At 36.7% G+C, this 27,538-nt stretch overlaps 2 protein-coding genes across 2 annotated transcripts in view; one reads left to right on the top strand and one right to left on the bottom strand.

Moving 5' to 3' along the window:
• Window positions 1-24,331, bottom strand: part of KIAA1328 (KIAA1328 ortholog) — a 403,146-nt gene extending 378,815 nt beyond the window's left edge. The window contains exons 1-4 of the mRNA XM_058277168.1: window positions 24,022-24,331; window positions 17,488-17,523; window positions 16,665-16,807; window positions 6,740-6,834 (exon numbers count right to left, since the gene is read on the bottom strand). Coding sequence (XP_058133151.1) covers window positions 6,740-6,834; window positions 16,665-16,807; window positions 17,488-17,523; window positions 24,022-24,331 — 584 coding nt within the window. The remainder of the gene's footprint in view (window positions 1-6,739; window positions 6,835-16,664; window positions 16,808-17,487; window positions 17,524-24,021) is intronic.
• Window positions 24,332-24,457: 126 nt separating this feature from the next.
• The window catches only part of TPGS2 (tubulin polyglutamylase complex subunit 2), a 60,176-nt gene continuing 57,095 nt past the window's right edge, over window positions 24,458-27,538 (top strand). Inside the window, exon 1 of the mRNA XM_004473930.4 lies at window positions 24,458-24,578. Within this exon, the coding sequence (XP_004473987.1) occupies window positions 24,497-24,578 (82 nt within the window). The 5' untranslated portion in view covers window positions 24,458-24,496. The remainder of the gene's footprint in view (window positions 24,579-27,538) is intronic.

Raw genomic sequence — 27,538 nt, 5'->3', positions numbered from 1 at the left:
TGTTCATAGTGGCATTATTCACAATTGCCAAAAGATGGAAACAACCCAGGTGTCCATCAACCAATAAATGGATAAACAAAATGTGGTTTATACCTATGATGGAATACTATGTTGTTGTAAGAAGAAATGAAGTTGGAACACAAAGGACAACATGAAGACATCATGCTGAGTGAAGTAAACCAGACACAAAAGGACAGATATTATACGGTCTTGTTAATATGAACTAAATTCAAAGAATACACACATGAAGTTAAAACCTGAAGTATAGGTTATTAGGAGATAGGATGAGGGCTGAGAAGGGGTACTGATGCTTAATGTATTGTAGAATTTTAAATAAAAGTGACTGTAAAAGTGGGAGAATGGATAGAGTTGATGGTAACACATTATAGTGTAACACATTACAGCTGAAATGGGAATGGGATTGTGGTTGAAAGGGGTAATCTCAGGATGTAAATGTCAATTGAAAGAAAGCTAGAGAATAATCTAGGGACTGAATAACATAGTGTACCTGGAGGTTGACGAGGATTGTAGTTAACAGTACAAATCCAAGAATGCTCTTTTCTGAACTAGAACAAATGCACATCACCATTACAAGATGGTAAGAATATGGTGATGCTCGGAAAAAATACAATTCATGTAGTGTATGGACTATATTAACAGCAATAATCTTACTATTCTTTTATCAATGTCAAAGAAGGTACTATATCAACACTAAGGATCAAAAGAGAGGTATGGGAGTTTTTTCTTTTGGACTAAGGAAAACATTCAAGAATTTACTGAGGCAATGACTGCACAACTCTGTGAAGAAAGTAAGAGCCACTGGGTGTACACTTTGGATAGCTTGTAAAAAGCATAATACTGTATAACACAGTGAACCATGCAGTGGAAGATGGACTTTGGTTAACAGTACAAATATGAAAGTGTTCTCTAATGAACTGTAACAAATATACAATGCTAATACATGTTGTTAATAATAGGGAAACTATGAAAAAAATGTACCAAAGGTAAGCAGTGGACCATAGTTAGTGGTAATAGTCTGATGACATTCTTTCATAATCTGTAACAAATGTTCCACAAAATTTTAAGGTTTTTTTTTAAGCAAGTCAAATTTATTGGTACAAGGGAAGGTACTGATGGAGGAGTGATGTATGAGAACTCTGCATACTATGTAGGATTATTTTGCAAGCTCATGACTTCTTAAATAAAAAATAAACATTAAAAAAAAAAGTAACTAGAATATCCTCTATTAGTTTAGAAAACAAGAAATAAGCATTTAAATAAAAGTAGACCAAAAACTTAAAATGGAAATTAAAGAAAAATTTCAAAGGATTATAGTAAAAATATTACATATCAAAATATGTGGGATAAGGCAAAATTTAAAAGGAAATACATGGTTTTTTAAACCATAGTTTAAAAAAGGAAATGAAAATCAGAAAGATAAAAACATAAATCTCAAGACATTAATACTAAAATCTAAAACAGATTTACTACAATAAGAAAAAAAGATAATCAAAAATGCTCAGAAAATGAAAGAAAATAGAAAAACAAAAAATATTTGATAAAACAATAAAATAGGGGAAAACTGCTAAAAAAGAATAATGGCAGTATGGAAGTAAAGGAAGGTGAATTTACCCTCTAACAGATATTAAGATATAATTAAAATATAATTAATTATAATTGGTACATGAATGGACTTATCAATGGAACAGATTAAAAACACAGAAGAAAGACAATTGTTTATGGCATTTCATATAAAAGCTGTGACTCAAACCAAGAGATAAAGATGAAGTTTTTAATAAATGATATGGGGATTTCTAGAAAATCATACAAACAAAAAGATAAAATTGGATCTGTTTACTAGGAAAAACTCCAAATGGATCATAAATTAAATGTAAAAAAAAAAATGAAACTATAAAAATATTGAGAGAAAACATGGGTGAATCACGAGTGACAAGTCATGCTGATATCACGCACTGAGGCTATATATCATGTACAATGAAAAAGGCACTCCATCTCTCTGGTATTCTTCCCCAAAAGTCACAACCCCAGTCTAATCCTGAGAAAAGAGCAAAACTAAAATTGAGGAACATTCTCCAAAATACCTAATCAGAATTTTTCAAATGTATCAAGGTCATGTAAAACAAAGAATAACTGAGAAATTGTCACAGATCAGGCGAGATTTAGAAGATATGACATCTGAATGCAGTTTATTTTTCTGGATTGAATCCTGGAAAGGCAAAAGGATAAGAGTGGAAAAACTAGAAAATTCCAAATAAAGTCAGCAATTAAGAGTATTATTATACCTATGTTAATGTCTCAGTTTTGATAAATATATCATAATTATTATATATGTTGACATTAAGAAGCTTAATAAAGGCTAAATGGAAACTCTCTGAACTATCTATAAATCCAAAAATATAAAATTTAGAGATAAAGTATTTAAAGAAAAAATAAAAGTATGCCACACAAATATTAATCAAAATAAACCTGAAGTGGCTACATTATTATCAGAAAAAGTATACTTCAGGAAAAGGAATATTACTAGGAATAAAGAAGGACATTTGATAATGATAACAGGGTCAATTCATAATGAAAATATAATAATACTAAAGGTGTATAAACCTCATATCATGCATTCTAACTATGTATAGAGACTTCACATTCCTTTTTCAGTAATATATAGAATATGCATATAGAAAATCAGTAGGAATACTGAAAATTTAAATAAAAATATCTCCTAATTTGCCATAATTGACAACTATAGAGCACTATTAATTAATGATTACAGAATATACATTACTTCAAGTGAACATAAAACATTTTTCAAAATGAATCATACACTAGGCCTTAAAACAAGTTTCGGTAAATGTAAAAAGACTGAAATCATATAAAGTTTAGTCTCTGACCACAAAGATTAAATTAGAAACAAAAAAAAAAAAAAAGTTTTCTAGAAAATCCTTAAGTATTTAAAAACCATAATGGGGGTGGGAGGAGTATGAGATCATGGAAAATGGTAGAGTAGGAAGCTTCAAGAATCAGTCCTTCCACTGAGGCAAACATTACACTAGCAAAAACAGAGAGAATCAACTTTTTCAGAACTCTTGATTCTAATCAAAATGTATAACAACCAATCAAGAAAGAGGTTGTGAAATTTCAGTAAGTAAGCACTGTGATGTTTTTATTTTCCACTTAGAACTTCCTATTTCCCAGGTCAGCAACAGCCACAAGCATAGCTATCCATGCTCCCAGTGTATGTGCTGGTGCCAGGACGAGCAATATGGATCCTGTTCTCAAAAAATTGTGATTGTGATATATGGGAGCCCTGTGCATTATGCACAATATTTTTGTAAACTCACAACTTTTCCAGTTAAAAAAAAATGTGATTGCATGATTTGATTTGTCTGGTGACTCCCTGAACAACCAACAAAGAGGTTTTCTTTTGTTTGCCTCCCTCAGGCTGGAGCAGATGCCCAGGTAGTAAATGTTAAAAGCATTTAAAGTGTATATTATATACAGCCACCTGAGCCAAGAGACATCAAATGAGACAAGCAACAGAAAGACCTAAAAGCCTGGGAATGAGGAGGCTGAAAAGAAAACTACTTGGGAGAGTAAGGGCTTTGAAGAGCTTCCACATATATAAGGGATTCCAGAGTAATGCACATGCCCAGTGCCAGACATATGGTCAGAAGAGACCAAAAAGAACCCTAGGCTTTTAACTCTGGCTTATCTTTGGGCAGGCTCCAACAAGCAGGAGGTGAATTCTAAGGCAGAGATGCAGAAAGCCTGGCTTAGTGCTGAAGAGGTGCCCTAGATCAGAGTCAACCTGAAAACATGTGGAAACTATGTTCTTTCTTTATGGCTCCTGGAGTTTAAGGTCAGGTCACTAACCCCTGAGATATCATAACAGAGACTTTGGGGACCATATACAACAAGAAATATAGTCTTGACTAAAAATGTATACAGAAAAGTCACTAAACAAATGGACAATTGCAGCCCTCACAAGCAACAACAGCAAACTAGAGAAGAGGGATAATCTGACTTACAGAATTACTACATTATTATATTCAAAGTTTCCAATTTTTGACAAGAAACAAAAAACAAAACAAAAGCAAGGCATATAAATAAATAGGAGAGTATGGCCCCATTCACAAGGAAAAAGAAAAAAAAGAAATTGGCAGAAACCAACACTGAAGAGGGCCAGATATTGGCCTTATAAAAAAACACTTTAAATCAACTGTCCTAAATATTCAAAAAGCACTAAAGGAAACCATGGACAAAGAAGTAAAGAAAACCAGAAGAGTAATATTTCAACAATTAAAGAATATCAATAAAGTGATAGAAATTACAAAAATAAAGAGATGAAAAGAATAAGAGCTGAAAAGAAATTTGATTAGAGGAGCTCAATAGAGTATTTGAGCAGGTAGAAGAAACCAAACTTAAAGATAGGTTAGTTGATATTACCCACTCTGAGGAGCAGAAAGAAAAAATGAGTAGACCTAAGAGACCTGTGGAACATCACCAAGTATACAACAAAGACACTATGGGAATCCTAGGAAGAGAAGAAAGAAAGGGGCAAAAAGAACTTTTGAAAAAATAATGGTCAAAAACTTACCAAATTTGATGAAAGATATGAATGCATACATACAGTAAGTTTAATGATTTCCAACTAAGAAAAACTCAAAAGAGATCCACACTAAGACACATGATCAAAATATACTATGGCAAAGAATCTTGAAAGCAGTAAGAGAAAAGCAACTTAGCATGTGCAGCTTCTGATTTCAGAAATCATGAAAATTGAATTCATTGGGATGAAATACTTAAAGTGCTGAAAAGAAAATCCTATCAACCAAGAATTCTACATCCAGCAAAACTAACCTTCAAAATGAAGGATAATTGGAACAACTCAATACCAATATGAAAAAGAATGAAATTGGGCTTCTACCTAATACCATATATAAAAATTAACTCAGTATAAGTGCTCAAATGATAAAAGCAACATAAGAAAAAACAAATGGACTTTATCAAAATTAAAAAATTTGTGTATCAAAGGACATTATCAAAAAAGTGAAAAGATAAGCTACAGAATGGGCAAAAATATTTGGAAATCATATATCTGAAAAAGGTTCTAGGATCCAGAATACATAAAGAACTGTTCAACTCAAAAACAACCCAATTTAAAAACTGGCAAAGGAATTGAATAGACATTTCTCTAAAGATGTACAAATGACCACGAACACATGAAAAGATGCTCAGCCTCATTAGTCATTACAGAAATGTGAATAAAAACCACAATGAGACACTATTTCACTAATACTAGGATGGCTATAAATTAAAAAAAAAAAAAAAAAGAAAGCAACAAGTATTGTTGAGGAAATGGAGAAAATAGAACCTTCATAAATTGCTAATATGAATATAAAATGGAGCAGATATGGAAAACTGTATAGTGTTTTCTCAAAAAGTTAAACAAAGATTTACCTTATGATCCAGCAATTCCACTTCCAAATATGTACCCAAAATAATTGAAAACAAGTGTTCAAAATAAAACTTATACCAAATATTCATAACAGCACTATTCACAAAAGCCAAATGGTGGAAACAATCAAAATACCCTTCAACAGATGAATGAATAAACAAACTATGGTGTATACATACAATGGAACATTATTTAGCCATACAGCCAAATGAAATACTATGTGTGTTACAAAGAAATAAACCTCAACCATTGTGTTAAGTGAAAGAACCCATATGCAAAAAACCATATATTATATAATTCCATTTATATGAAATATCTGGAATAGGTAAATGTGATAGAAAGAAAAGTGGTGGTTGCCAGGTGCTGGCAGAAAGGGAGTATGAGACATAACTCTTTAATAGGTACAGGGTTTTATTTTGGTGTGAGGGAAATGTTGTGACATTACATAGAGGTGATAGCTGCAAAACATTGTGAATATACTAAATGACACTGAATTGTTCAATTTTAAATGGTTAATTTTATGCAATGTGAATTTTGCCTCAATAAATTTTTCAAAAATGAAGGAGAAATTAAGACATACCCAGATCAACAAAAGCTGAGAGTTCATCACTAAAAGAAATGCTAAAGAGTCAATTCTTTAGGCTAAAATGAAAGGACACTAGCCAGTAACTCAAAGCCATACAAAGAAATTAAGAACACCAGCAAATATAACTACATAAGCAAATACTGATAAATAAATTATACATACAAAATACATGTGTCTCACATACATCATTAACAATGGAGGAGTACTTCCAAACAACTAAGAAATATAATTCCGAAGATTCTTTGAAAGAATTAGGTATTAGCAAAATGACAACATATCCTTGTCATAGATTACAAAAATATGTCCTTTTCTTTTTGGACAGAGAAGAAAACACAAACTGCTATGGCTCTGATGGTAACAGTATCAACCTACTGCAACAGTAGCACTAAGTTTCAAAATTTTCCCTCCTGATTGGTGTCTGCTGCAAAGATCTGCAACAAAAAATGTGGAAATCTAAATAAAAAAGAAAATGTTAGTTGGAAGGTGGTTTTCTTCTGGTGTTTATTTCTTTCTCTTATTCTCTCTCTCTTTTTTTTTGGCACCAGAAATATAATATCTTTATTCCAAAAGTCTTTGCTCCCATAATATCAATGACATCAAAGCATGGTTATAATTTCCTATTTTCAAAAAGAGGTGTCTTTCTTATATAATATTGCATTTCAAATGAAGTTACATCTCACCTGGCCAATTCTTTAATTAAATTTGCAATGCGTCTTTTGTCTTCAAGACATAAATCTTTCAGCGATGCACTCTTAATTCCTCCCCGGCATAAATTCTAAAACAATAAAACGTTCGGTTAGTTTTTGCTAAAAACAGTTTTTAAGTCTTCTTGAGAAGTCTCTTAAAATAAGTATGGGAGCTTAAGTTTTTGAGATATCTTTTATCTGGTATAACACTATGTAGCAGTTTGATGTTATTTATGTATTACAAAAATAGATATTGTATTATGTTTGTAAACTGGTCTGTTCCCCTGGGTATATTAGACTGTATTATCTTCAGAGGTTTCACTTTTATTTGATTAAATTATGATTAGGGCCACATCAGCAGGAAATGACAAGGCAGAGGAATTAGTTGAGGAGTTTTGATGCTGGAGCCCAGGAAACAAATACACAGCGGAACACAGAGGAATTAAGATGGCTCCATAGACATAGCAAAGACCCCGGGAAGAGAGAGACCCTGATAGTCTACAGCCGACCTCTGGAGAAAACAGCACAGCTGAGCATAGAGAGAAACAAGCCCAGGAAAGAGAGGAGACTTATCCCAACCTACAGCTAAGATTGTAAGAAGCTGGGAACATGGAGCCTGAAGAGGAAGAAGAAAGCTGAACCCATGCAGATGTTGGCAGCCATCTTGCTCCAACATGTGTAAACAGACTTTGGTGAGGGAAGTAACTTATGCTTTATGGCCTGGTAATTGTAAGCTTCTACCCCAAATAAATATCCTTTATAAAAGCCAACAGATTTCTGGTATTTTGCACCAGCACCCCTTTGGCTAATATACCTTATCTATGTGTTTCATTTAAACCCTGTGAACTCAAAGCAGGCTAAGGAATGTAGTCTTCCAGAGGACATCGTCAAATTTACACAGACCAGCACAAAGATGCCCCTGCTTAAATATTAGGGAATATTAGGCAAACATTCTCTTGATGAATGTCATAGAAACAAATACAATGGAAGACATAAAGACCCAATTTCAAGAAACTTTTTTAAACCCCAGGTTGCGTAAGGTTGGCATCAGAGGTATTATAAGTATCCAAAATATCCTAAAGGTCAATCCAAAGGATTCTAGAGCAAGGGGTAATAATAATAATAGCTAATACTTATATCTTTTTCTTATTGCATGTCAGGAATGCTCTAAGGACCTTACACATATTAATCCACTTCATTTTCATAACAATGTTATTAGATAGGTCCTATTTTACAGGATATATATCTTGCCCAGGATTGTGGTAGTGAAGTGGCAGAATCAGAACTTAAACATAGGTTCCAGAGTCTATATTCTTAACCATGGTACTATCCTATTGCTTATCTTACAAAAATGTCTCCCTCAGTTTTAAAAAAATATCTTTTAATTTATTAAAGTATATCACTCATAAACATAAACAATAAGTGTATATTAATAGTTGTGAACTTACAAAACATATAACATCATACAGAACTCTTGTACCTCAACCTACTACCAATAACTTGTATTGTAGTTAAAACATTTTTAATGATTAAAGAGCATCGTCAAAATATTATTACTAATCAGTACTTTCCCCCAACCCACCCTATTATTATCTTTATATCATTTATATATGAACATATATAAACAATAAGTGTATAGTAAAAGTTGTGAACTTACAAAGCCAACATGCATAACATCATACCTGGGTCCCATCCATCAACCCTCCACCAACACCTTGCACTGTTGTGAGACATTTGTTACAAATTATGAAAGAATATTGTAAAAATCTTACTACTAATTATAGTCCTTATCTTACATTTGGTGTATTTTCCCCCCAACCAACCCTATTAATATTTTTAAAATATATTTTTATGACAGAAGTTGTAAACTTACAAAGCCATCATGCATATGTGCAGAATTCCCAAACAACATCCCTCTATCAACATACCACACTGTGGTGGAACATTGGTTAAAGACTATAAGATATTATCTAATTGTTACCACATCCATAGTGTACATTTGGCACAAATTTTCCATACTTCCCCATTATCAACACAGTACATCTTTGGCATCGATGCAAGAATATTACATTATTACTGCTAACCACAGTCCTAGGTCACTCCAGTTGTATTTTTCCCATGCTTCTCCACATTCTCATCACCTTAATAGTTATGTACATGTGCACTAGCTAACAAAGGACACTCTTACAAAGTTCCTAGAGTATTCTCTAACATTCTGTCAATTGGCATTTACATCCCTACACTACCTTTTTCAGCCACATCCCCATTTATAAACTGACTGTAACTTACTATGTATTGCCATCCACTCTGTACATTTCCACACTTTTACAGTAAAGCTAATTAAAACTGCTGTATACATTATAAACATTAGTAGTTCATCTCAGTCCTCCTCCTATCTCCTTTAAGAATCCACCAACTACCACCAGGTCTTGAAGATATTTTCCTACATTTCCTTCTAGAAGCTTTTATATTTAGGTTTTTGATCCATTTCGAGTTAATTTTTAGATAAGGTATGAGATGGGGATCCTTTTTCCTTCTTTTGGCCTTGGACATCTAGGGGTCTCAGCACCATTTGTTGAATGGACTGTTCTGCCCTAGCTATGTGGGTTTGACAGGCTAGTCAAAAATCACTTGACCATAATATGTGAGGGTCTGTTTCTGAACCATAAATTTAGTTCCATTGGTCTACGTGACTGTTATTATACCAGACCATCCTGTTTTTACCACTGTTAACTAGGTAATATGATTTAAAGTATGGAGATGAGTCTTTCAAATTCACTTTTCCTTTTTAAGTTGCTTCTGGCTATTCAGGACACCTTACCCTTCCAAATAAATTTGATAATCCTGTTTTCAATTTATTTTTAAAATGCTGGTGGAATTTTTATTGGGATTGCATTGCATCTGTATATCAATTTAAGTAAAACTGACATCTTAATGATATTTAGTCTTCCAATCTATGAGTATGAAGTGTTCTTCCAATTATTTAGGACTTTTTTGATTCCTTTTAACATTGAATTGTAGTTTTCTGAATACAAGTGCTTAACATCGTTGGTTAAGTTATTCCTGAATATCTGGGTTTTACCTGTCATATTTTATTTTCACCACTTTTTTGACTCTTTGTTACTTTTACTGATATCATCTTCATTTCTAGACTCTCTTCCAGGCCCCTCTCTACTGTCTTTGCTTTGCAGGCTCTAGCATACCCTATAGTATTTCCTGAAAATCTGGTCTCTTGGTTAGAAATTCTGTTTCTGTTTATCTGTGAATATTCTAAACTTGCTCTCATTTTTGAAAGACAATCTTGCCCAACATAAGATTCTTGGCTGGAAGTTTTTCTCTTGTAGTATCTTAAATTTATTACACCACTGTCTTCTTGCCTCCATCAGCACTTAATCTTATTGGGTATCCCTTATATGCTATGCATTGCTTTTCTCTTGCTGTTCTCAGAATTTTCTCTTTGTCTTTGACATTTGACATTCTGATTAGTATACATCTCGGAGTTGGTCTATTCAGATTTTTTTAAGAAAAGAGTACATTGTGCTTCTTGGACACAGATATCTATGTCCTTCAATAGGGCTGGGAAATTTTCTACCATTATTTCCTCAAATATTCCTTCTGCCCCTTTTCCCTCCTCTTCTCCTTCAAGGAGACCCATGACAAGTATGTCTGCATGTCTCTTGCTGTCATTTAGTTCCCTGAGACCTTGTTCAATTTTTTCCACACTTTTCTTCATCTGTTCTTTTGTATGTGCACCTTCAGAGTACATTTCTTCAAGGTCACCAATCCTTCTGCCTCCTCAAATCTATTATATGATACCAATATTTTTTTTTTGAATTTTAAGTTATTTTTATTTTTTCCTTTTTTTATTGACTTTGTAATAATATTACATTAAAAATATATATATATATGAGGTCCCATTCAACCCCACCTCTCCCCCTCCCAGCAACACTCATTCCCATCATCATGACACATCCATTGCATTTGGTAAGTACATCTTTGGGCACCTCTGCACCTCATGGTCAATGGTCCACATCACGGCCCATACTCTCTCCCATTCCATCCAGTGGGCCCTGTGAGGATTTACAATGTCCGGTGATTGCCCCTGAAGCACCATCCAGGGCAGCTCCATGTCCCAAAGACGCCTCCACCTCTCATCTCTTCCTGCCTTTCCCCACACTCATCAGCCACCATGTCCACTTTTCCCAATCCAATGCCACCTTTTCTATGTGGACATTGGATTGGTTGTGTCCATTGCACCTCTATGTCAAGAGGAGGCTCAGATTCTACATGGATGCTGGATGCAATCCTCCCACTTTCAGTTGTAATCACTCTAGGCTCCATGGTGTGGTGGTTGTCCTTCTTCAACTCCATCTTAGCTGAGTGTGGTGAGTCCAATGAATCAGATTGTAGGTGTTGGAGTCTGTTGAGGCTCAGGACCTGGCTATCACATTGTCAGTCCAGAGATTCAAATCCCCTAAACATCCAATATATTTTTAATTTCGTTTATTGTGCCTTTCATTCCCATAAGATCTATTTTTCTATGTACACTTCCAAATTCTTAGTGTTCATCCAATGTCTTCTTAATATTCTCAATGTCTTTAGCCATCTCATTGAATTTATTGAGATTTGTTTGGACATCTGATCAGTTGTCCCCACTCCTTTATGTCATCTGGAGGTTTATCTTGTTCCTTTAACTGGGCCATATCATCCTGCTTCTTGTTGTAGACTGTAATTTTTTGTTGGTGTCTTGGCTTACTCAAGTATTTATTCTGGGTGCAGTTTTTCTCTTTACTTTAGGGCTTCCTGCCCTTTCTCTCCTGCTGGTAGAAGTCACGGTACAGTTGATGCTATAAGCTATGGAGGCTCAAGTTGCCCTCTTTGCCCCAGTGACTAATGAAGCTTCTCCCAACTTTACCCTTTGCCAAGGATAGCAATAGAGTCACAGCTGTGTGAAATAATCCAAGTCATGCAGACCTAGACTGTAGTTGCCCAGAGAGACTAATAAACCTTCACACCCTATCTTCCCTGCCTGGGGTGGGGATGGAGCTGCAGGTATGGGCAGCAATCTATGCAATGCAGGTTCAAGATGCCTGCAGCTGCCCCAGTAGACTTCCAATTATTTAGTCTATGCCAGCCAAATATACCTGTAGTTACCCGGATAGGCTGGTGCAGGGCCTGCCAGCTTCCTCCCTGCTGGAGGTGGGGCTGGGGCTTATGCTAGAGCTGCAGTCTAACCTGGATGAAAAGAAGCCAGTCGATACCAGCACTGTGATTTTTGGCCCACCCCACTTCCCCTCATGCCAGGGGCAGAGTTAAGATGGCAGCTACTGGCCTCTTTCCGGCTTGGACAGGTTCAAACTATGTTGCGGGAAACTGGCTTACCTATTCCCTATTTGTTGCACTTGTCCCCAATTATTGTAAACGTTGCTGTGCTGTTAACGAAGAGCTGCTTTGGAGTTCCTAATAAATATGATGAGGAAACTAGGGTTGAGGCTCTCAGTTCCAGAAGCTGTGAGCCCCCTGGTTCCATCCTTGGTTCCTCTTCTGTGTTTCTCTTTGTCCTTTATTTCTGTAAGTTCTATGTCACCTTCCCTTTGAGCAAACCCATTGCTGAGCTGGTTCTCACCAAAACTATCAACTAGAAAATAAACTGTGGTATATTTACAATACAATTCAATTGGTATTGGTTGTTATGCTACTGTCAACTTTAAACCCATGCTTCCATGATCTGTTTTGTGATGCTGAGGCTGAGACTCTGGAAATCTCATTTCTCCTTTGTCACCTGGCTCCCTTAATCCTTGGTGTTCCTTTGCCTATGGATATATTACTTCAATTTCTGCCCCCATCTTCCCTAGTCTTTTCCTGTTCCTATGTTCAAATATCCCTCTTCTAATAAGGGCACCAGTCATATTGGATTTGGCCTCATCTTGACTAGTCACATCTTCAAATAAGGTCACATTCATGTCCCTGGAGGCTAGGACTTGAACACATCTCTTTGGGGGACACAATTCAACCCATAACATTGGGTAAATCTAAAAGGCATTTTATCATTTATTTTTATTTTTTTCAAAAGAACAATTGAAATATAAGGCATCCAGGTTGGAAAGGAAGAAGTGAAACAAATTATATCTGCAGATGACAGGATCTCATACCTAGAAAATGGTAAGGAATCCACACACACACAAAAAATTAGAACTAATAATGAGTTAAGCAAGGTTGCAAGAAACAAGATGGACATACAAAATTCAACTGTATTTTTATACACTAGCAATGAACAATTCAAAATGAAATTAAGACAATATTTCCATTTATAATAGCATCAAAAATAAAATAAAATACTGAGGAACAAATTTACACAAAAGAAGTACAAAATTTGGTAATGAAAACTACAAAATATCATTGAAAGAAATTTAAGAAGGCCTGGAAAGACATCCCACTTGCCATATTCATAAATTGGAAAATATAATATTGTTAGGTTGGCAGTACTCCCTAAATTGATCTACAGATACAATGCAATACCTATCAAAATCCCAGCTGCTCTTTGTGCAGAAATTAACAAGCTGATTCCAAAATTCCTATGGAAATGCAAGGAACCCAGAATAGCCAAAACAGTCTTGAAAAGAAGACCAGAGTTAGAGGACTTAAAACTTCCCAATTTCAAAACTTACTGCATAGCTACATAATCAAAGCAGTGTGGTACTTGCAATAAGAATAGAACTATAGATTGATTAGTGGAATAGCATTGAGAATCCAGAAATAAACCCAAATAATTTTTAACAAGAATACCAAAACAATTCAATGGAAAAAGAAAAGTCCTTTCAACTAATGGCCCTGGGACAACTGGACATCCATATGTAAAACGATGAAGGTAGACACTGTTGGGGTTTGAATCATGGCCCCCACAAAGGCATGCTCAGGTCTCAATCCCCGGTTCTGTGGCTGTGAAACCATTTGTAAATAGGATTTTTGAAGATGCTCTTAGTTAAGGTATGACCAAACTAAAAGAAAGTAGGACTTAACCCAATATGGCTGAGTCCTTATACGCAAAAGAAATTGGACACAGAAAGAAAGAAGCCACAGGGAGTAGCCAAAAGCTGGAAGTCAACAGAACCCAGAAGATAATGGAGAAGGAACTACCATGCATTGCCATGTGATGGAAAAACCTAAGACTGCCAACCAGACAGAAGATGCCAACCTGGGAAGTGTTTCTTCTAGTCTCTAAAACCATGAGCCAATAAATTTCTGTCATTAAGCCAACCTATTATATGGTAATTGTTTCTGCAGCTGAAAAACAAAATCAGAAATCTGGCTCACAAAAATTAATGATCCCTGAGGAAGGAGATGTAGCTCAGGCGGCTGAGCATCTGCTTCCTACATGGGAGGTCCTGGATTCAGTCCCAGGTGCCTCCTACAAAGAAAAACAAACAACAGGCAAACAAATGAAAAAACCAACTCAGGGGAGCTGATGTGGCTCAGTAGTAGAGCACCAGCTTCTACATACGAGATCCCAGGATTCAATCCCAGGTACCTAAAAAAAAAAAAGGATCATTGCTAAGACCTAAAACTACAAAACTCCTAGAAGAAAACATAAGTATAAATCTTTGTGACCTTGGATTAGGAGATGGCTTCCTCTGTATGCCTAGAAACCAAAAGCATAAGAAACAAAAGAAAAAAATAGATACATTGGACTTTATCGAAATTAAAAACATATGTGCTTCAAAGGACACCATCAACAAAGTGAAAAATAACCCACTGAATGAGATAAAATATTTACCAATCACAGATATAACGGTCTTATCTGGAGTGTATAACAAACTCTTAAAACTCCACATTGAAAAGACAGCCCAGTTAAAAAAGGATTGCAATAGGCATTTCTCCAAAGAAATATATATATCAATGGTCAAACAAATACTTGAAAAGATGGTCATCACTAATAGTCATCAGGAAGGTGCAAATCAATACCAGGAGATACCACTTCACATCTACTAGAGCACCTACATACAAAAAAACGGACATAACAAGTGTTGGCAAGGATGTGTAGACATTGGAATCTCTTACACAGAAAATGGTGTAACCATTTTGGAAAACAGTTTGGTAGTTCCTCAAAAAGTTAAATTCAGGGTAATATCATATGACCCGCAAATTCCACTTCTAGGTATAAATCCAAGGGAACTGAAAAGACATGCCCACACAAAACTTGTATACAAGTGTTCATAGTAGCATTATTCAAAATAGCCAAAAGTGGAAAGTGTTATATTGTCCATCCAATTACGAACAGATAAATAAAACGTGGTATAGCAATAAAATGGAATATTAGTCAGCCATAAAAAAGAATGAAGTACTGAAACATGCTACAATATGAACGAATCTTGAAAACATTGTTACATGAAAGAAGTAGGTCACATGATGTAGGAGTTCATTTATATGAAATGTCCAGAATAGACATAGCTATAGAAACAGGAAGTCAATCAGTGGTTGTTAGGGGATAAGAAGGTTAGGGAATACGGGGTGACTGCTAATGGGTATGGGGTTTCTTTTTGGGGTGATGAAAAATGTTCTGGAATTAGATAGTGGTGATGGATGGTTAACTCTGTATATACTAAAAATCACTTTTAAAAGGATTTTTTTGTATGGGAAGTTTTATTATATAGGAATAATATCTCAATTTTTAAAAAACACAGTTGACTATTTAAAGCAAAAGTAATAACAATATGTTTTGGGAATTATACATAGAAGTAAAATGTATGACAATAATATCACAAAAATCAGGAGGGAAGAAATGAGATATACTGTTGAGAGCTTCTTAAACTATAGGTGAAGTAGGAAAATATCATTTGAAAATAGACTGTGATAACTGAAGATGTATTCTATAAACCCTAAAGAAGCAAATTAAATAACCTAACAAAGACTTATCTCTAATAAGCCAACAAAGGAGATAAAATTAGAATCATAAAAATAAGAACTTAATCCTCTTTTGGATAAGATGCCTACTGTTCAGTGTAAAACAAACCATTATGTGAAAAAACACTTTCAATTTTTTATAAGAACTTGCAAAATCACTAACAAACTAGATATTAGAAATATCCTCAAGAACACAGATCAGAGGTTGAAAAACTTTTCCTGTAAAGGGTCAGAAAGTATTTTCTGCTTTGTGGGCCATAAGACCTCTGTTGTAACAACTCAACCCTGCCAGTGCAATACAAAAGCAGCCACAGACAATATGTAAAAGAATGATCCTGGCTGTATTTCAATAAAACAGCAAGTGGGATTTGGCCCCAAGTCATAGTAGGCAAAGCCCTGACTGTACCTCTGTTAGGGGAAACAAAATATAACAAAGCCTAAACTAAAACAAGCTTGTAACATACAACAATGCCAAAAGAGTTCATAGACACTATTACAGAGATGAAGAAGAGGGAGAAATCAATGGCTGGTCTATAAAAAGTAAGAGATTTTATGATTTTTAACTTTCTAAATGAAGGAAATAAAAATAATGCAGTGTAATTTTCTTTCAATAACGCATCTTTCTTACAAATAAAGATCCATGTATCATCAACTAATTGATAAGAATAACGATACCCAGCAAAAAAATTATTTTTGCCAATTTGATTTACTTTACCTCCACATAGATCAAGGTTTAAGTCTTTTGAGATATACCAAGATAATATATTTTTCTTAGCTAAGATTTAAAGAAGGCTAAATTTTTTGGAGCAAAACCCTGAGTAATCTAGAAACTTTACAGGCATACCAAGGATCACGAAAAGATCCTAGAATCTTCTGTATCTTTTAAAAAACACTACCTATCATAATGTTTACAGATCACTTAATGTACTTTCAAGGCCTCTTCTATCCTTCCAAAACAACACAGAAAAAGGGATTTATAGAGATTGGAGAATAAGAAAAACAATAAGAAATTACTGACCTGTTGATCTACTGAATCTCCTGCTCCTTTAAAAGACTCCATGGAGATGGAAGAAGAAACCATCCTGGAAGTCTTAAGTTTTAAGTCAGCTTTTGGACTCATCAACTTGTGTCTTGATCTGATATTTCCTTCTGCAGAAATTCCTAAGGATTTCCATCAAACAAGATTTCAAAATTATATCTTGCTATTCTCTTAAACTTTCCCCCATCAAAAATTTCCTTGATATTCTCTATTTTATGGGGACTGATGGGGAAAACTCTAATTTTAAAAATCATTTTAAAACTCTGTTAAGTAGTGAATCAGGAAAAGTTTGTTTTAAAGAAATACATTAAAGATTCAACTGAAATATTTTTAAAAGATGCTGTGAATGTTCAGAGTCACATTAAAGCCAATAAATAACATAGCATAGATACCTTAACTTGGGGGAAATTAAAGATCTTATTTTTCACATTCATTAGAGTGACTTCAAAGTTCAGTCGCTATTCATCTAACAACAACCAGTAAACTTTAAAGAATCTCTTACATAAATCCTGTAACAAGAAGTTTTCATGCTTTTCTTTGGAATAGTAAACTTGGGCTATTATTCATAACGTAAAAAAATAAGAAAAGAATCCCTTTACCCCTTAATACATGAAGTATTCTACAAGTTCATCGAAACCTAACTTGTCCAGCAAGTCCATAAGATGAACCACATTTCAAACTTTAATTGGTTCTGATGGACTGTTCAATCTCCAATTACACCTGTAAAGTTGTTCTAATGGGTAATTTCTCCCAATACCTAAGGCGCAAAGGAAGCTTGTCAAATTAACAGAAACAGCCATACCTGGAACATATACAACTGATTGTTCTTCATCAGAAACTATATAGGAGGACATGAAGGAAAATACTATAAAGGATTATCCAGTATCCAAATGTTGTTTCTGTTCTGTACGTCTGCTATAATCTGTAATTTCCTTTGACCTGGAGTTTATAGTTTTTAAAAAGAAACTAGAAAGCAAAGTAATTCAATTAAATGTAATGCAACTAATATTTTAAAAATTAATTTTTATATATCCACAATTATGTGTTTGTATAAAGGTTTTGGTAGGCTTTTGTAGCAGTTTGAAACTATTTTATGAATTCGAAAATGAGAAAGATTATGTTTGTAAACATATCTATTACTCTGGATGAGTTAACCTCTGATTGCATTAAATTCAACTGAGAAGGCTTTGATTAGGTTACCGGTTCCCATTGCTGTAGGGATTTTTTTTTTTTTTTTTAAAGATTTATTTTGTTTATTTTAATTCCCCCCCCTCCCCTGGTTGTCTGTTCTTGGTGTCTATTTGCTGCATCTTGTTTCTTTGTCCGCTTCTGTTGTCGTCAGCGGCACAGGAAGTGTGGGCGGCGCCATTCCTGGGCAGGCTGCACTTTCTTTTCACGCTGGGCGGCTCTCCTCACGGGCGCACTCCTTGCGCGTGGGGCTCCCCCACGCGGGGGACACCCTTGCGTGGCAAGGGTCTCCTTGCGCGCATCAGCACTGTGCATGGCCAGCTCCACACGGGTCAAGGAGGCCCGGGGTTTGAACCGCGGACCTCCCATATGGTAGACGGACGCCCTAACCACTGGGCCAAAGTCCGTTTCCCTGCTGTAGGGCTTTTCATTGGACTATGTCAGTGAGGCAGGACTCAATTTAAGTCCCGTCCCCCTTGCTGGGTCTGATATAAACAGACACTCAGGACAGACAGACATAGGAAGAGAGAGCTCTGCCATTTTTTGATACTGCCATGTGATGAAGCTCGAACAGCTGAGGCGCCCAGAGAGAGAGGAGTCATTTGCCTGACAGCTTACAGCTGAAATAGAGAACGGAGACCAGCAGAGACTGATTTAGGAGGCCAGGAAAGAAACAAGCCCTATGCCAGCAGAGAGGGGGCTACAGGATCACTGAAGCATAAAGTCTCACCCTCCAGGCTGAAACCTGGGCAGAGATGGGCAGCCATCTTGTTCTACCACATGGCAACACACCAGGATCAACAGTTACTGACTTTGGTGAGAAAGCATCTCTTACAGTACCTCATTTGGACTTTTCATTGCCTTGGAACTGTACATTTTTACCCCCAAAAAATCCCCATATAAAATCCAACAGATTTCTTGTACTTTGTATTGGCAGCACTTTGGTATTCCATAAAACCTTTACCACTTTCTCCCAAGTGGGATATCCTACAATATACATTCTGTTTCTGTTGTAGGACTCCTTTCTTTTTCCTTTCCTTTTACGAACAAGGAATTAAGTGTTCCAGTTTGCTGATTATTGGAGAACTGATAACTTGTTTTAGGTATAAGAATAAATAATTCCTAGATGGACTTTAGCTTTGAAAAACAGACACTATCTGAGGGTAAGTCAATCATACAAATGCAAAGGTGTTTTTTTAATCCATCTGCAGTACATTCATGAAATGTCTCAAGAAGCCCTGCTATTTTAAAACTATTTAAGAAATTAAGAAAAAAAAAACTTCTGAATTTCAAAAGGAGAAATTTAGAAAAGTTAAGATCATAGCACTGCTGCATAAAGAGAATCAAAAAGTAAGCAAGCTTTCTTTCTAGAGCAAAAATCTTATACAGAACTATATCTAAATGCAGATATGCCCACCATTTTATAACCTTCAACTACTCTTCCAGGAAGGAAGTATCTAAACATTTTTTTCCAAATGATCTCAAAAATTAAAAAGCTTCTTGTTCTTCTTTTAGAAAATAATGTTTTATTTTCCAAAAATTTTGGACAAGGAAATTATCAACTATGTCCTTCCTGGAAAAGGCAAGAATAAAAGAGTGGATTTAATAACATGTTCAAGAAGCCAATATTTTTCAGCTCAGTCTCAATCAACTAACGGAGAGTTCTTTTCAGGGAATACCTAGAATCTCTATTAGGAATTTGGAAGTACTAAGATGGAGCTTATCGTCTGAGTTGCCAGATAGTTTCTAACAACTCTGCAGGAACACTTACATTATTAGAGCTCCAAGATTTTGGCTAGAACTTAAATTGCCTCAAGCATCAGGGTTGCCCCTAACCTTAAATTGCCTCAAGCATCAGGGTTGGAGGCCAGAAAGTTTTTGGAGGCATGTAAAGCAAGTAAACAAACAAAAAAATTAGAACCCCCTACTCCAAGGAAACTGAGAGCAACTAATGGGAACAGAGACAGAATTTCTATAATTCATACCCAAACTAAACACAGCTTTACAAATGAAATTGCTCAAGCTCTTCAACAACAAAAACTGATTCATTTCTTTTTATTCCTTGGCACTAGCACAGGGCACTTGCATAAACTATTGAGCATCCATTGAGTCAGTGCTTAATAAATGTTTAATTATTTGCAGTTTAAAATATATACATGGAATTAAGTATTGGGGGGCAAAGGCGGGAGCCAAGACAATGCTTCAAGGCATGATCCACACAGTACAGGTAGAAGATAAAGTAAAGATGAATTTTCAGAATATTCGCCAAGAATGACCTATAGAAAATTCACATAACTCAAGTCCTGGAAAACAAACTGCACTTCTTTATACCATTTCCTTTCACTAAAGAGCCTGCTACCAGCTGGAAGAGACCATAAATTGAGGTCCCCACTCAGGTGCACCCTGATTTGGAAGCTCAAATAGGTATTTCATACTTTCTCCTCTCTTCTCAAACCTGATACCATTTCTCCCATACTTACGCTCATCTAAGTATTTGCTTCCTAATTTTTTTAAGAAAACTAATCGTAGAGACCTTGCACCAGCATACCTAACCTGCTTTTCTGCATCTCTGCCAATATACTCTGCCTTCCCTCTTTAAACTATGGATGTTAGTGCTCCAATCTAGGGCCAACCCCGTTCTTTACAGTATAAATACCATTCCTTCTTTCTACCCAAGGATACTACTCCAAGTAGTCTTTCCTTTTTCTCTTGAATAAACCATTTTTTCTATTAAACCTTTTCCATTAAAATTCAAACATGTAATAATTCTTTTTCTCCAGGAAAAAAAAGAATCTCTCTTGACCCTCATTCCCCTCCTGTGCCATGTTTATCCTCCTTTATAGCATAACTCAAATGAGCTATTTATATTCACCGTCTCCAATTCCTCTTCTCCCATTTAATTTTGATTCTTCCCTAGTCAAGCTTCAACTCCACCAACCAAGTTCATGTCATTTTTTAACAAAGTTACAACAGCCTCGATATTGTTGTCAATTCTCAGGCCTCTTTATACTTGAGCTGTCAGTAGCATTTCACATAGGTGACCACTCACCTTGAAATACCTTCTTCACTTGGCTTCAGCCTCAAAATCTTGGTGTGTCCCAGGGTCCACTCCTTGGACCTTTCCACCATCTACTCATTCCCTTGGTTATCTCATTCAGTCTCATATCTTTAATTATATCAATATGCTGACATCTGCCAAATTAATCTCTAATAGGAGCCTATGCCCTAACTCTGTATGGGGTTTATTTTTATAACTGTCCTGTAAGTTAGAAAGTATTTCAAAATTAAAACTTTTAAATTAAAAAATAAAATAAGTCCCATCAAATATAAAAGATATCTCAAATTCAGCATAAATTCAGTGTAAAACTGAAGTTCTAACCTTCATTCCAAAACCTACTCCTGCCATAGTCTTCCCTCATCTCCGTAAACAGCAATTTCATTCTTCCTGTTGCCCAGGACAAAAGCATGGAGTTATTATTGACTATTGTTTCTCTCATATTTCACATTCAGAAAAATTGTTGGCTCTACTTTCAAAATATATCTATAGTCCAATCACTTTTCACCATCACCAACATTATCACAATGACCCAAGTCACCTTCTTTTCTCACCAGGACTGTTGCAAAAACTTCCTAACTAGTCTCTCATTTCTGTGCATGACCCCTTTAAGCCTATTCTCCACACTGCAGTCAGAATGACTTTTTCAGATTAATAGCCAACATATTTACGAGGGCCTACATTGCTTAATCTGTCTCTCACCTCAACCCTAGTACCTCTGATTTCATTTCCTACTGCTCTTCCCCTCACTCATTCCTGGCTTCTCTACAGTGGCTACAGAGTTTCCCAACAAAAGTATATATTATGGGAAAGTCAAAGAAATATCAAGTGTATGTTGAACCTAATATTGGGTTCTATGTGTCACCTCTATGACAACATAACATACGTTTACATATTAGGTACTGTGACAGACCTTGTGCAGAAAAGCACTGCGGAATCATACTGTGCAGGAAGCACAAACTCACAAGAAGGGTTATTTTTAAAAAGTGACATTCAGTCAGATAATCTGTCTTCATATGATGGAAACATCTAGGTTTGAGAATGTCTCAATCACATTTCTCTAATTTTTAGGCAAAGCATTGAAATCCCTTTACAGTAGCATGAAAAGAATACCAGATCATAGGCACATCTTTTGATCTTTTTTTTTTAAAGTTCTATTTTAAAGGTTCTGTGTTGGTATGGAAAGTTACCAATGTGACAAGAGGTCAAGATCCAAAGGCACATTACTAAAACCAAATGATTCATAACTACCATGCTTTTTGGCAAATAATAACAAATTTACATCTTGCCATTGCTTTTATGCCCTATGGAAATGTAAAATGAAAATATCTGAGGCTTTGTGTTAATTATTCATTATGGGAATAGGCTGAAGGAAGTGAGGTGATACTAATAACCTTGCAATTCCTTTCATACATCTGAATTTCTATAGGATGTAATCACCACATTTTCGACAATTTTTTATCCCCCTCCACACACACACACAATTTTGACTCCTTACTTTCAACAGGAAGATGAGTATTTTACATTAATTTTAAGGGTAGAAGAAAATATAAGGTAGGTTATATGACTTTCACATAAAATAGAAAGATATATAACTACATGAACAAGTCAGAGTACAGGACATCTATGTCAAGAGCATAGGTTCAGTGCACAAACCAGTAAATAAACTTAATTAGTCCCACTGCAACAGATTGCCCCCTCCTTCAACCATTTCTTTTGTCAGAAAATGACCAGTGGTCATAAAAGGGGGGGAAAAAAGCACATAGGTCGATAACAAAAATAACAGTAAAAACAAAAAACAAAAAACAAAAACCCTTGGAAGCTAACGATCTTCAAGCATCTCCTCTATTTCCACTATCAAAATCCCAGAATGCAGGGGCAGTTCTTCACGAAAAAAAGATTCATCCCAACTTCCTAACTGTCTAATTTGGCCCAATTGTTCCCAATGCACATACTACCTTCGCATCCCTATTGATAGTTTAAAGAAAAAATAGTTAATTTCCACAGTGGACTAGTGTGCTTTCACCACAGTGTATGTACATGATCTCATTTGATTCTCACCAGCCTATCAGAGACAGGTGGTAATTATGGTCAGTAAGAGCATAACACTAAATACTGAGCAGAACCAAATGCAAAAATATCCCTCTCTCCAAGACATGACACTCTCATCCTAGTATTAGTAACTCAGTACTGGGAATTGATAAAACAAGTTTCACTGGGAGCTAAACAGAATGCCCAAAGAATGATTTTGCCAGCAGTAACAGTAATGCCTCAAACAATGCTATCACAGACTGCCACCCACCATCCATCCCATTAATGTTTCATCACTAGAACATGAAGTAAACTTGAAATAAATTATCAGAAACAAAGCTCAGGCTGGAGCAGTTTCCCTAACCCCAGGGAAAGAACCCCTCCTGTCACACAAACATCTCACAGGAACTGAACTGGGACTATTACCACCAGCCTAAAAAGCTCCACAGCTTCTCCACTGCAAAACCACCCAAGAACGTCAATCCCTGCCAGTGGTGACCCACAAACTACATATAAACCCACACAACTTCCAGGCAAAACGATTCACACCTTATTCTGTAACCAGAACCACCATATCCATGCCAGTGTACCAAGGCCCACATTCTCAACGCCCAGTATGAAAATACATCATCACCGACAGGCCACTCGAACTCCGACAAGCAGTTTAAGGACACTCCTAAACCCCAACAGTAAGGCTCCGTGCCCAGCCAACGCCCACTTTTCCCTCGACCACAAGCTCGCTCTGCACAGACTCAGTAGAGCTGGGGTCATCACAGGCAGATTCTAGGCCACCTTTCCAGAGCTCATCGCCAAGGAGGGCTGAGAAACGTCTGTGCTCTTGACACCACACCTGGAAATTCCAGCCTGGAGACCGATTCAGGCTCTCTGCCAGCTAATACCCCAGCAAGGGGAAAGCCCGGCACCTAGACAGGGGAGGGACAGGACGTCCCCGCCCCCGGCGTTAGCACGAAGCTTCTCTGCGCTCAGAATCCCACATGACCCTTCGCTCCGCGCCGCACCAGGGAGGGTGCCGGCGCCCCCTGCCAGACGGGCAAAGGATACAGTCCCGGGTCCAGAACGCCGCAGCGTCGGGGCGGGAGGGGGCTGCCACGTCCGCCATCTTGAAACAACCGCCACTAGGGGCGTCGCTCCCGGGACACCCCGCCCCGGCTTCCAGCCTCAGTCCCAATTGGCCGCACGGCGCGGAGACCCGCCCCCGTTTGCGCTGTCGGCTCCGGCTGGACGAGAGGGTCCGGCCGCCGGAGAGGCTTCGTCCCGGACGCGTGTTGTGGAGCTCAGGCCCGACAGGCCCGGGGCGCGGAAACGAGCGCCCCACAGAACTACTGCTCCCAGACAAATCCGGGCCCCACATCTCCGCCCCGCTGTGCACTCAGGCGCCGAGAACTACAACTCCCAGCATGCCGCGAACTTGACGGCTGAGGCGCGGAGGCGGGGTCCTGCCCTCCTTCGTCCCGCCCTGCTTTCCTCCGGGGTCCGCGCAGCTCTCCCGGCAGCGCGTGGAGCCGGGAAGCGAGCTATGGAGGACAAGCAGTCCCCGCTGCTGGGCGGCAGCAAGCCGCACCTGGAGAAACTGACTCTCGGAATCACCCGCATTCTAGGTGAGTGAGAGATGGGGGAACGTGCGAACCGGCGAGGGAGGGAGGTGGAGTAAAGGAAAAGTGAAGTCGGGGGGGTGAGGTGCCGATGAGCGGCAGAACGCTGGACAGTGTATACAGAGTGGGCTTCGCTGCTGTGACTTCCGTTGTTAAGGAAGAAAGAGGGAGAGGCGGTGCGTGACTCAGCCCGGGAAGTGTTTGCCAGTAGTGTTGGGAGGCACCCACCTACTCCTGATGTCCCACCACAGGGCCCAGGAAGTGTGGGGAAAAAACAGCCAAGAGGAGACGGCGGGCACCTGGGTGGTTGGATCTCCCGAGAGGCATCCTTGGCCCAGGAAGTATCCTTGAAACCCCAACTCTTAACTCTTGCAAGCCAACCTCCCAGGGCAACGACTACAACTATAACACGCCAACGTGTATAGAACCCGAAGTGATCAAAAGGAGGCAAGGTTTGCACCATTGAATGTGTTAGGATTTTTATTTATGGAACGCTTATTTAGTACCCACCACTATGCTAGACTTTGGGACTACTGAGATGAAAAAACACAGCCTGTTTAAATAATATACTAGAGCTCTAGAAATGTGAAAGAAAGTCAATAATCTATTATTGCTCAGAGGTAACACAGGAGGAGGTGACTGACCTTATCTCGGAAGTTAAGGAAGTTGTCCCGTAGGACGTGATGACAGTGAGAGTGAGCAGGAGAACCAAGCAGGAAAAAGCAGTCTAAGCAAGCCAATGCCTTCCCATTACATTTATAATAAAATCCAAATTCTGTATGATGACCCACAGGTCCTAGAATGATCTGCCGTAGTCTATCCCTTAGTCCCAGAATTATCTGCCCTAGTCTATCTTTCTGACCTTAATTTTCACTCTGTTTCAGCCACAGCAGGCTTCTTGCAGTACCATAAACACACTAAGCTTGTTCCTGCTTCAAGGCCTTACAAATTTGCTAGATCCTCCATCTGTAATTATCTTCCTCTGAACCTTTGAATATCTCTCTCCCTCATTCACTCAGATCTCTAATTAAATACCACCTCAAAGAAGGCTTCCCTAAATAGCCTTCCAATAACAATCTTCCCTATCATTCTCTGTGACAATAAATAGTACAGAGATGGGAGGAAATATAGAGCTATATGGGAGCTAAGTTTTTGTATACTATTGAAATTAAGTTGGTATTAATCTGAACTAGATTGATAAAATGGTAATTATAATCTCCAAGGCAACCACTAAGAAAATATTTTTTAATTTAGTTAAAGAAACAAGGGAATTAAGATGGTATACCAGAAAATTGTAAACACAAAATAAATCAGTAATACGTGAATAGAAAAACAAGAGACATAAGGCATACAAAATAAAAACAACAGACATAAATCCTGCTTTTCAGTAATTACATTAAATGTAAATGAACTAAACATTCTCATCTAAAGGCAGAGATTGACAGAATGGATTTTTAAAATGATCCCAATATATACATCTAAAAGAGACACATTTTAGATTCATAGACACAAATAAGTTGAAAGTAAAAGGATGAAAAAGACATACCATGGAAATAGAACTAGAAGTGGAATGCCTTTATTATATAAGACAAAATAGACTTTAGAACAGAAATCATTATTAGAGACAAATAGACCATGCAACAGTAACAGCAACAGCAACAGTAACAGCTGGAGACTTAAGTACACTACTTACAGTAAAGAATAGAACTAAGCAGAAGATCAACAAGTATTTCCTTGTAGATATAAGTAAACTTAAGAAACACTATAACCCAACTATACATAAGATATATCCATAGAATACTCTACCCAGGAACAGCAGAATTCATAGTCTGTCAAGTACACAGGGAACATTCTCAAAAATAGACCATTTCTTAGGTCATAAAATAAGCCAAAATAAATTTGAAAGAATTGAAATCATATAAAATGTGTCCTCACAATTAAATGAAATTAGAAATAAATACAGAAGGGAATTTGGGGACTTTACAAATATGCAGAAATAAAGCAACACTCCTAAACAGCCAAATGTGACTTCTAAAAACATAAGGAAAATTAGAAAATAGTTTGAGATTAATGAAAATGAGACACAACACAAAACCTTATGGCTTGTAGCTAAAGCAGTATGGAGATGGAAATTTATAGCTGTAAACATACTAAAAAAGAAGAAAGATGTCAAAATCTAACCTTCTACCTTAAGACACTGGAAAAAGAGCAATTGAAATTTAAAGCAAGCAGATAGATGGCGATAAACATTAAAGCAGGAATTAATTAATAGAGAAGAGAAAAAGAGAGAAAACTGACAAAACCAAAAGTTTTTAAAATTTTTAAGATCTAAGAGAAAAGAAGACTCAAATTACTAATATCAGAAATGAAAGGGAGATTATCACTACCAGCCTTCCAGAAATACAAAGGACTGTTAAGGAATATTATGAGCAATTATATTTCAACAACTTAGATAGTCTAAATGAAATGACAAATTCCTACAAAGCCCTAAACTACCAAACTTGACTTAAACAGAAAATCTGTATAGAATTATAATAAGCAAAGATTTTGAATTGATAATCAAAAATCTTCCCACAAAGAAAAGCCTAGCCAATAATTTAACTGGTGAATTCCATTAAATATTTAAAGAATGTCCTAATATCTGAAAGTGGAGGGAACAGATCCTACTTATTCTGAGGCCAACATTACTCTGATATCAAAGCCAGACAAGGCATCACAAGAAAACTATGCATTAATATACCTTTTGAATATGAAATAAAAATCTTCAAATATACTAGGAAACCTAATTGAGCAGAATATAAAAATGATTGTACACAATGATCTAGTGGGATTTATCCTAGAAATGTGTAGTTCATTTTAAATTTTAAAAATTGATTAATGTAAAATATTAATACAGTTAGGGACAAAAATAACATATTCATCTCAGATGCAGAGAAAGCACTTGAAAAAATCCAACATCCTTTCAT

Source organism: Dasypus novemcinctus, chromosome 16 (genome assembly GCF_030445035.2).
Source record: "Dasypus novemcinctus isolate mDasNov1 chromosome 16, mDasNov1.1.hap2, whole genome shotgun sequence".
In the NCBI taxonomy this organism is placed as follows: domain Eukaryota; kingdom Metazoa; phylum Chordata; class Mammalia; order Cingulata; family Dasypodidae; genus Dasypus; species Dasypus novemcinctus.
This window is presented reverse-complemented; position numbering and strand designations above follow the sequence as displayed.